General features: G+C 50.1%; 1 protein-coding gene across 3 annotated transcripts in view; it reads left to right on the top strand.

The window, feature by feature from the left end:
* The first annotated feature begins 255 nt into the window (after window positions 1-255).
* The window catches only part of LOC6736120, a 33528-nt gene continuing 22430 nt past the window's right edge, over window positions 256-11353 (top strand). The window contains exons 1-2 of one of the 3 annotated variants that reach the window (XM_039292947.2): window positions 256-465; window positions 2354-4167. In XM_039292947.2, the coding sequence (XP_039148881.1) occupies window positions 2914-4167 (1254 nt within the window). In that variant the 5' untranslated portion in view covers window positions 256-465; window positions 2354-2913. Of the gene's footprint in view, window positions 466-490; window positions 780-2353; window positions 4168-11353 lie in introns of those variants that run through there. The other 2 variants (XM_039292948.2, XM_039292946.2) reach the window with 2 other exon arrangements.

Genomic DNA, 11353 nt, shown 5'->3' with positions numbered 1-11353 from the left:
ATCCTTCCCTGCTCCGCTGGTGTGATTAAGTGCCCTGCAGCAAGTAATTCTTCTTACTTCAACTCGAACTGGCCCAAAAATGGGTTTTCGAAACGGCTGTTACTTAACAGCGGCCCTGTTAGCAGGACAACAGGATGGGTCCTGGAAATCGCCGGAGAGCGACGGCGCACGGGAGAGCGCGCCGCTCTCCTTTGTCAGCTGCTGAGCCCTCGGGCGTGAGTTCGGCCGTGGATTCGGGCGACTTCGGCTGCGACTCGGGTCCTTGTGGACCGCTCGCACATTCCAGTCGAGCGCCATCTGCAATGTGGCACAGTCAGTGCCGTTTGGGGCCATCAGCAGGAAGCAGGATTGTACGGTATTTGTCCTGCGACGTCGCGTCCACAAAAAACACACAAAGTCCTAGCCAGTAAAAACAGCAGCCATTGGCCAACGGCAGGCAGCCTCATCTCTTCAGTGAATCAATCGGTACTCGGGTCCTTGGCGAAACTAACGAAATCAAACGAATCTAACCCAAATTTGTGGCTCGAATCGCAATCAAATCGTAATCTTAGCTGAAAAAAGCAAAGAATCGAGCAGGAAAATCTGCCAAGCATAACTCTCGAGCTTTGCTGCCTACCACGCCCCCCGCCTTGGGCCGTGGGTCCCCGCCCACACATGCGAAATAACACGGCCGTTGATGCTGCGCTCTACGGGAAATAAGAAGAGGAAGAAATAGAGTCCCCCTCCCCCCACCGTGCATATAGTACATATTTACCTATTTACATAGGTAAAGCGCATAGGTAACCCCCGAGTATTTGCCACTCGAGAAAGTGTTCCCCAAGTGCTTTCGAACTCGTTAATTCGCCAAAGAAAACGGACGGTTGCCCCCAGCGAAATGTTATATAATGCAAAAATGAATGTCCCCGTATTTCGGGGAGTTTTTCGCTTGCGATTGGCAGCGGATAGGAAAAACGCAAAAGCGAAAACCCCGAAAAACCCGAAAACCCAAAACCCGCTGAGGAGTGTTCCAAAGTTTTTCGTGCTACGTTCCGGGCTTATATAAGCGGCTGTTGTACTGAAACGAAAGGATCCACAGCCAGCACACGCACCATCGAAAAAAAGAGAAAATCCTTATACATATACAGCCAGCCACGAGTGTGCGTGCGTGCGAGTGTGTGTGTCTGTGCGTCTGTGTGTGTGTGCGCAGTGTCAACGCAGCAAATAAAACAAAAGTGAAAGTTAACACACAAAGAGCGAAGGAAGAAAGCCTCCGCAAGGAAAGCAAAGAGGACAGTCGAGGATTTAAATGAAACGCGGAAAATGCTGATTTTTTATTCAGAGTCCTTTGTGGTACACACGTTCTCGAGGGTTATTGAAAGGACATGAATGTGATTTGGGACTTTTTGTTCGTTTTTCAAAATATGCCTCGACTTCCACTTCTTGGACTCTTGGCTCTAACACCAATACCAACGCAGGGAAAAAGCCAGAGAGGCACACACGCATAGGCTTACCACCAATACAGCGAGAGGGCGACTTCTTTTGGTCCTTCTGGCCTGCCCCGCTTCCCCTCCCTCTGCTTCCTCGCCATCTTCTTGTTCTTGTTCCTAGCCAACGTCTTCTTCTTGGCTGAAATCCGAGAAAAGTGGTATGCGGAGTGCTTGCCTGGCCGCCCCAAGTAACTACTCACGCACACAGGCTCACTCGCTCCTTTGCTCCTTCGCTCCCTCGCTGCCTTGCCTGCCTCGCAGGACCAAATGGGCGAGAGAGCGAGCGCACGGTAGTGTGTGTGGGTGGCGAGAGAGCCACGGCTTACACCCACTCGCGCTCCTTGTGGATGGATCCCTGCGTTCGCTGTTTTCGTGTTTGCAGCGAAGCCAACAAAAACAACCAGCGGCTGAGAGAAAACTGAAAGCAGAAGCAGAGCAGCGAATTATATAAATTTCTTTGCATGCCCGTGTGCAAGTGTGCCTGTGTGTGTGTGTGTGTTAGATATACGGGACTTCCACGACCGTTTTTTCGGCTTTTTTCCTCCTTTGTGTGTTGTTCGCGTTCGCTCGGTTTTACCGTTCGCAAGCTTCGGGAAAACTAAGCGCTAGTGAAAATATGCAAGCAAATTGAAGTAAATCGCAACATAAATTACCCAAAAGTTATTAGTTCAATCGCGAAAAGGTTCCCGAATCATATTCATATCCATTCGCATTACCGTAATGAATTTGAGAGAGCGCGCAAATAGAGCGCATTGGGAAACCGAGAGCGTGAGCGCACAAAACATTTTCGAACATTACCCCCCATTTTTTTGACTGAAAACACACACATTAATATCGGAAAAATGCCCCTAACAGTGCCTAACCACCAATTCTTTGTCTTTGTGCAGATTTCTTAATTAATTAATAATGTGAGCAACCCAAGCCCCATACAAAATAAAGAGAGAAAACCCAATTCAACGAAGCAAACGAATTTCAAAATGTCCAAATCCAATTCCATTTCCAATTCCAAGGTTATTGTGCAACACCAGCGGCCACAACCAATCCGACAACAATAATCTACGCTTAATAAAATTAATACTATTATGCGAGTAACCGAAAATTAAAACGCTAAGCGGAGTGTGTTCGAACCAAAATCGCGGTCCTCAACGCAGGTGATTTGCATGCTAGCCAGTTATCAGCTGGAAGGGAACTGGGAACCTGGCTGCTGCGGATTCATGCCGCTGGATGTGGACGCAGGGCAGCAACTGAAGCTGGAGCGGCTCTGGCGGGATCAGAGGGATCAAACGGATCGAGAGAGAGCCGATCGCCACCCAAGAATACCGCTCCGCAGCCCACACTACTGATGATGATGGGGCCATGAGCCCATCATTATTCGCATTGAATTGGAGTCGCAAGCGCGTCTCAAGCGGGCCTGCACCATGCTAGCACCGCCGAACCCGAGGTCAATATGCGGCCAGGACCCGGGCTGGTCGTGATGGCGCTTGCGTTTATTTCGGGGGCTCGGCGTGGCAGCAGCAGCAGCATCAGCTCAGCAACAGCAACACCAACAGCGGCAGCAACATCTGCAGCAGCAGCAGCGGCGGCAGCAGCAACATCCGCAGCATCAACATCCGCAGCAGCAGCAGCAAACACAGCAGGCGGCCGTAAAAGGGGCAGAAGTGGCGGCGGAGTCGGAGGCGGAGGAGTTGCAACCACGTTACCGTCCACTGGCGAGTCGTCGTCATCGTCATTCGTTCGCAGCTCTGGCTCATACCTGCTGCCCATCTTCCTGCCCCACCACCTCGACTTCGCGCTCCAGTTCCACCCACAACTGCCGCCGCGGGAGTACAGCCAGGGCCGGGCCCACTCCGAGTCCTGGGCGTCCTCGAGGATAGCGGACAGGCTACAGCAGCGGCGACGACGACGCGAGAGCAGCAGCAGCAGGGATATAGCAGGTAGGGCAGGCGGAACAGGCGGATCGGGAGCGGATACAGGGGGTCTGGCAGTCACAGCCGGTCACAGCACAGAGTCAAGCGAGGCCAACAACCAGGAGGACGACGAGGATCGCGGCCTGACAGTGCAGTTCCCCTCGTCGCAGGCCTACGACGAGGACCAGGACATCTTTGCCCTGGTGGCCGAGGACGACCTGCTGTCCGAGGAGTCCTTCGATCGCCTGATCAAGCTCAACGAAGACGCCGACGAGGAGGACTACAATCTGCAGCAGCAGAACTTGCCGCAGCACAAGCAGCAGCAACAGCAACCCGGAGCGGAAACGGAAATAGACACAGAGCCAGAGAGCGAGACGGAAACGGAGACGGAGACAGAGGCAGAGACAGAAGCGGAAGTGGAAGTGGAAAGAGAGACCGAACAGCAGCAGCAGGACGAGAGCCGACTGATTGATGAGGGTGTCCTGCAGCACAGCGACCACAGCAACAGCCACTCGAAGGAGTTCGCCATCAGCTACGATAACAACAATAACAAACGGGAGGCCAGCGGCCACATCCTTGATGCCCAGACGGCGCAGTTGATTGGCCACAAGGATAACACCGTGCCCGCCGTGGCCAGCACCGAGTCGGCAGGAGCCAGCAGCATCACCACATCCTTGCCAGCGCCCGTGGATCTGAAGAAGTCCATACTCGGGACTGCGACTTCGTTAACACGCCTTAATCCTTGGATATCAGCCTGTGATCTGGCACAGCCGGGCACAGGAACCGACTTGCAGGTAAGTTTGCCGGCTTATTGCACATCCCTGTCTTTGGAATCCTCAATCCATCGAACTGACTGCCTTGGGACTGGGATCTGTGCAGTCATCATCTGGGATTTCTGTGTCCCTGTGTCTCTTAAAATCTTTCTATTCACTCTGAGGAAATTCGCTTCTTTGTAAAGCTGAAAAACTGTCGGGTTTCCTTGCTTAGTTTTCACCCTTAGAGCTGGGATCCTCAAGATTTTAAAGACTGAATATCTATGTCCTATTCCCTTCAATCAATTATTGTTCCTATTTGTTCATTGCGCGATTACTAAACAAAGTTTCGAAATGCTACGATTTTTTCCTGAGTGCATGATGCTGTCAGGCAATCGACAACGGAGCTCGGCTTAAGTGCAAACACAAGGAACACGCACAAAGACCCACTCGAATGCATATACAAATTGTGTGCATTTCGATGGACTCTCGAGCGATTCGACTGTCAGTGGTCTCTGGACAGTGAGACTTGGCCATATTGAAAGCAGCCGTCAATTATTGACCAAGTCGATGGCGTTTCCAGGGACAAGGTTGCCTGCTTCGGAGCGCAAAACTAGGAGATTACTAGAATTTATTCCTTTAAGGTCGGTGCCAGTTCGGTAAACTGCAGTTTCCGCTTAAGTTCCCGCAAGGGGGGGAACCTGCCCGGCCACAAGGCCTTTTCCACATTATTAGAGCCGCAATAGAGGCAGCTACTTTCGGTTTGTTGGCTTGCCACTCGAACTGCCAAAGGAAAGTGATTTTCGACGCTATATAGCGGAGTGTTCGTTGTGACAATTGTGCGCCAAATCTTCGACCACTTCAAGAGCCCCGACAGCTTCATCATGGCCGGAATCGTCATCATCGTCCTTTCCACGCCGTAGTCATCAGCGGTAGTGCTGGCAACTGGCGAAACGTGCTGCAAATCAACGAGAATGCCCGGGTAATTGAGCTCGGAGCGGGAGGTGGGGGCAAGGACGAGGCACAGGCTCAGGCAAACACTTTCCAATTGATTTCTTTTTGCGGCTGGCTCGGTTTTGGTTGCGTGCCAAAAAACCCGGCCAACCACTCACCTACTGCTGCAGCTGCCCACCCAATTGGCCCTGCCAAGTGTAATTGAGATCGTGATATTTATTAATGCATTCCAGTTCTAATGCAAATTTAATTGAATCGAATAGGCTCTCGCCTTTTTCGCCGGGGTTCCGCCAGGAGCACAACCAAGTTGGAACTCGACTGACAGACAATTAGCTGCAATTCAGCTTCAAATGGCGATTGCTTAAGCCGGTGCCATGCCACACTATTGATTTTCCAATCATTGGCATTGGTTGCTTCATTTCCACTGTCTGTCAGTTGGCCAGCCGGCAATTAAGCAATTAAAATGATCAATCCGTTTTCGAGACGTAAATGGTGTGTCTAAAAAATAATTAAGCCTTTCACATCAGGTCCGATTTATACGTTTATATCGTTCAGGCCAACGTTGCCTCATGGAATCTGTGGAAAGTAGGTCACTTCGAGAAGGACGAAATCAGAAATAGTCCTTCCATAAGTGATATTTTGTCTTCTCAATTGTTGAAATGGGTTGTAGATTTGGAATTCAGCTGCTATCGAAGTGTGCTGCTTCTCAGGACCTTAGTTGCATTGGGGCTAGGATCCAATAATCAATTGCCCTGTCAGTTCCTTTTTTACTTTGCAGAGTTTTGGGCAGCTTAGAGCGTATAAAACCCCTTTATCGAATGGCAGCACAAAGAACTGTCTAAACTTTCAATAAAGCCGTGTCCAAAAGGACGAAACGCCTGCATCCGAGCTGCAAATTAGCCAGAGGTTCTCCAGTCGCCGGGTTCATAGTGGATTAATCTCTCCTTTTGGCCCTTTTCACTCTGCCTTTCTGTCATTCTCTTTTGGTGGCAGTTTTTGCGACGAGTTCAGAATTTATGATGGCGGAATTCGCAGGATTCGGCGGCCTGTTGATGAGTTGATGCGCCAATGGGTTGCGAGCCAAAGGCATCCTGCAGCCAGGCTCTTCTCGCTGTGTCGAGTGCAGGGCTAGGATTTTAGGAGCACCGAGGACTCGCACGGGGTGGCAAGTGGGCGGATGTTGTCACTCAAGTGCCCTTCGAAACTTAATACGTGCGAATGGAGGCATGGAGGAATCGAGTTGCGCTCGCAGGCTACCTATTCCCGGCTGGTTGCTCTTGAGCTTCTTCTGTTTTTCCACAGGACACAGGACGCAGGACACAACACAAACACTCCAATCGGGCGTAGCAACTTCATTGGATTCATTAAACTTTCGCCTGCAACTGTGCACACTGCGCACTGAATTGAATTGCCGTTGAAACCCCTCAAATTCAATTAAAAATCCTTAAGCTTTGTGTGGACTTAATTCAAAATTTCCATGCAGCATGGCAAACTTATGCTGCGTTCAACTCTAGCAGAGCGAATGTTTATTTGTGTCAAGGATGTGAACAAAATCAATTATTTTGTAAGCAGTTGCCACTTGCCGTTGTTGTTGCTGCAGCTGCCGCAGTGGCTGTTGCAGGTTGCTCCTTCTGGTTACATCACTCCACTGCCGAGGATGCTACCCATTTCTATCCATTCATTCAGGCCATCGGGAAATCGGAACTCAGCCAGACACAAACAACCGAAAACTGTCATAAATTTTCCGCCTGCAGGCAAACGATGCCAGTTCTGCGGAATATCGCCAGCTCCATGCCCAGATGTCTATATGCATCAATTGTGGTAATTTCCCATTGCAGTTTGCCATCCTGCAGCCCGGAGTTTAATTCCCATGATTTCTGCTCTTGGTCTCGCCTTTCAATCGAATGAAAAGATTGCAATTGATTACAGGAAATGCCATATGCAAATTATTTCGCCTCATGCAGTTTCATTAAACTGAAAGCCGGCGAAAACAATGTTGAAGTGGGGATATGCTGAAAACATATTTTGCGAAGAGCCTATTTCTGCATTTGAATATTTATTTTGCTCGCAAATAAGAATGCACGTGATTGATGAACAATCAATAAGTTGAAAAATGCTTTTAGTTAATTAAAAGCTGCGGTTACAAATGGTTCTACTGACCCTAAAATGCCCACTTATCCATTGGATATTGAACTATTGAACTATTGACTGGAATGGAACTAATCAAAAATTGGCAATTGACTGGGCCGATTAATGCATGAGCACCCCTTTGTGATCCGTCTTGAGGTCTGGGCCAAATGTCTGCACATTAGACGCCCGACACAGACAAAGTTTAATTAGTTGGCTCCAGATTAGCCGGGCCAAGATGCCGGTGGCGGTGGAGGCACCTTCGTGCTGGAATCGCTTCAAACGCTAATTGCCAGCAATTTGCATTTCGAGCTTGTCAAATGGGGCCAGAAGTTTCCCAGCTCGGCGATTCGTGTGCATTGATTGGCTCATTAGGGGAGGTTGGAGGTCAGGAGCAGGAGCAGCGGGAGGAGCGGGAGGAGCAGCAGGAGCCGGAGGAGGAGTAGGATCAGGAGCAGAACGTGATGCTTGGATGCAATGTCCAGGCTGCTAAATACACAAAACAATTACATTAGCCCGGGGTGGAAATGGGAAATGGGAGCCACATCCAGCGCATCCGGCTAATGCAATTATGCCCAGCGCCTGGGCTCCGAGCACGTAGATTGCCAAGGGACTGGGACTGGGAGCTCGCTAAGTGGAGCACTGGTGCAGTTTTCCACACCCAGCTGCTGGATGCACCCGTTTCCCCACTGCCCACTCCCCATTCACCATTCCGTTTGGGTTTTCATTTGTGCCGGCGCAGGGCGTAAATTATTCAATGAGCATTGTTTCAGCAAAAGTTGCAAAATGAATTTCTACTCAAGAATTTCATTACGAGTTCGAAAACAAGCGAGTGCGCTGGATGCAGGGAGCAGGATGCAGGCAGCAGGATGCAGGCAGCAGGATATACGGTGCAGGGGGCAGGACAGTTCCACAATGCCTCCTGCCTCTTGTCCCCGTGCTCCGCTTTCCCACTTTTTCACCGCTTGTTCGCAGCTGTCCACATGTTTACATCTCATTTCATTAAATTCATTCAACTCATTGTTCTCATTAGAAGGGACGCATGCCACCCACACACGTGAAATGCCGGTAAATGTTTGACAAATTAATGTTGATAAAATTGTGTGGCATAACGACAGGCGCCTGATCCTGCGACTCGCGTGTGTGTGTGTGCGTGTCAGTGTTAGGCAAACAAATATGTGATGTGACAGACAGACAGGTGCGTCGCCTTTTTGCCTGGCCAACAGCTCTCCTCCTTCTAATCCTTGCTCCCTCCCCAGTGTCCTTTCCTTTCCTCTTTGCGTGTGAGTGTGAGCGGCTTTCCTTTTGGGCGCGGTTTTCCACGAATTTTCGGGGCATTTGTTTGCCCGTTAATGGGGTCTCGTGGCCGTATAGATTGATATATGCATAAATAATGAGCGATAAGTACAGGCGCTGTTTAAATATGACTAAAATGATATGACGCCCCCGCCAGCGGGCTCTTCAACTTGATGGATCGCTCCGGTTAATGGCACTGAAACATAATTCCCGCATTTACCCAAGCCCCAATCCGAAAGTTTAACAAAGTAAACCAAAATAATTGGTAGATAAGCAGGGATTTGATTCCCACGCGTTCATAGCACTATTGGATCGAACAAAAGTTGCTATTTAAAATGTGTAGAAAGCAAATGTTAACAAATTAGCTCCTCCTTTTGTTAAAAACAAACAAATACCAGTTGATTGAATTAACAAGGCTGTCTCGTTGAAAAAGCAATTGCGGGCAACGGGAATAATTGATTAGCCAGATGTGTTAGAACTAGCAAATATTTGATGACTGAGTGGGTGCCAAATATGTGAAATTTGCGGCAGAAGAGGCACATTTAATTGCTTGCCAAATCAAATATAAATGCCACAGATTCTCGGTGCGGCACTCCATAAAAATCCCCCACCTTTTCGGCCACTTTAGTTGCGTGCCCGACCCATTTGTCCCTTTGGAGTGCTCCTCTGGGAGTCCTCGCTGAATAATGCACGAACTGTAATTGTCCTGAACGACCTGACAGCACTCTCGCCTCAGATCCTGGAGACCTTGTGCTGGTGTTTCTTGAGCACGACAAGCGATTTCCGCCTTGCTCGCTCCGATTTCCCTGATTTCCGCCAGTGAAAACGCTCCGCTGCCTCTGCTTTTTGCCTGCCAATTGCACATCGAAAATTGTTGCATAATTGCGGAGCAGACTGCTGCTGAGCTGCTGGATTACACTTGTTATGCAAAGCAATGCAGCTGGCAAATGCGTGCAGCTCTGCACTTCTGCAGTTCGACAATGTGCAAAACAATGCGGCATGGCTGCGACCGGGCGTGGAGGCGTGCCAGCGAGGGGCGTGGCCGGGTCATGTTTATGATTTTGACAACGAAACGGCAGCGAGTCCTAGTGTCACCTCTACCGCTCACCTCTCACCCACCACCTACCACCCACCGCCGCCCATCAAGGTGAACTGGCGAGGGGCGGGCACTGGGAGCTGGCCCGGCCATGTGACAAACAATTTGCCTACGCCCCACCCACTGCGACACCTCCCCGCCCTCGCATCCACTTGCCAAAGCCTGTCCCTTGCGGCTTTCAGCCACGTCAACGCGGCCATGTGACTGTGCCAGTGCCAGTTTGTATCTGTGTGTGCTCGGGTGTTAGCCATCTCCTGCCTCAGTCTGAGCTGTGTGTGTGTGTGTGTGTGTCGCCTGTCACTTTTTACGCTGCTGCACAACACATCCACACCCATGGAAACCCCAGCACTGACGAGCTGCATAAATATCTAAGCGAGAATAGGGTCTCAAACGAATATCGGATACCTCAATGGGGATGTGTAGATACAAGTGGTGGAAACTCGATACTGCACACTATCAACACAAGCAGACGTGCGAGGAGACGACTTTTGAATAATATTAAATTTGGAAGGCAATAGGGATTGGGTGTCCAAATACAACCATATAGAACAACGTGAAACCACAAGCGTTCAATCAAAAAGACCAGGTTTGGATTGTATAGCTGGCGTACTTTACTTTCGAGCTGGAATGGGATTTCTTCTAAACGTAATCAGACTTCAAATACTAACAATGTCTAATGGAGGCGGGGGGCAGTCTGGGCTTGAACTTGGCACGTTGCCCCAAGCTCCGGGAAATTGTGCATTCGAGAAGCAAGCTCGAACACTCGTAACATCCTCTTCCTGGAAGGGTATCGCTCACCCACACATTTGCATGCATGCATTTGAAAATTTGAGTGCTGCCTGCGACATGTTCTTGGGCTGTTGTTGTCGTTTCCATTGCCGCTGCATTTTTTCTCCGCCTGCATTGTTGACAGGCGTTAAAATTTGACATACACACACACACACGCCGACTGCCGACTAACACAGAAGCAGCGTGTCCCTATCAGGACGTGTGTGTGTGTGGGCTAGGACATTGTTTGAATTGCCCGTCGAGGTTAAGCTGTAACATTTAAAGTGTTGTCGGTTCCGTTTGCCGTTTGCCATTGTGGCTGCATGTTGCATGTTGCTGCTGCTGCAACTGCTGGTGTTTAGCTCAAGTGCTCTTCGGGTGCTTCCCTTTCTGGCCCCAGAAGTTGACATTCCTGCTGCCGAGGAGGCTCTGGCGGCGGATTTCAATTGCCCCCGGCACTCGGCAAAAGTTCTGAATAATATTTCGCTTGCACAACTAATCAAGGCATTAATTTCTCAGGGCATTTAGGGGTTAACCGGGCCCAGTGCCATGTCACACATCCATCAGAGATTGTTGCCGGGCCGAGCTGTCATGGTGTCATGGGTCAAGTGGCCGGAGAGCTCCTCCTTGGACCTCGAAGACCCCGCCCCCGTCCGCCCTGCAACTGACATCATCATTGTGTGGGCCGAGTCCATTTTCATTGTCTAAGCATTTAGGACCTCGGCTTATTAGACATTGTGGCCCGCCTCTCTGGGCCTCGCAACCTCACAACCTCGCAACCTGCACAAAGGATCGCAGCCACAAAGGACATCCCCGGCTATCTACACAGGGCATAAATGTGTAGTTGTAGGCGTGTGCCATTAGCCATAATGCATACTCCATTATGCCGGCATTGTTTGAGTTTTTGCGCCCCCGTTCTCCTTTCCTTTGGCGTGTGCAATGTGCTGGAGGCTGGAGGGCAGGGAGAAGTGGATGCACGGAAAGAAA

Source organism: Drosophila simulans, chromosome 2R (genome assembly GCF_016746395.2).
Source record: "Drosophila simulans strain w501 chromosome 2R, Prin_Dsim_3.1, whole genome shotgun sequence".
Lineage (NCBI taxonomy): Eukaryota > Metazoa > Arthropoda > Insecta > Diptera > Drosophilidae > Drosophila > Drosophila simulans.
Note: the sequence above shows the minus strand (reverse complement) of the source record. Positions and strands in the feature narration are given on the sequence as shown.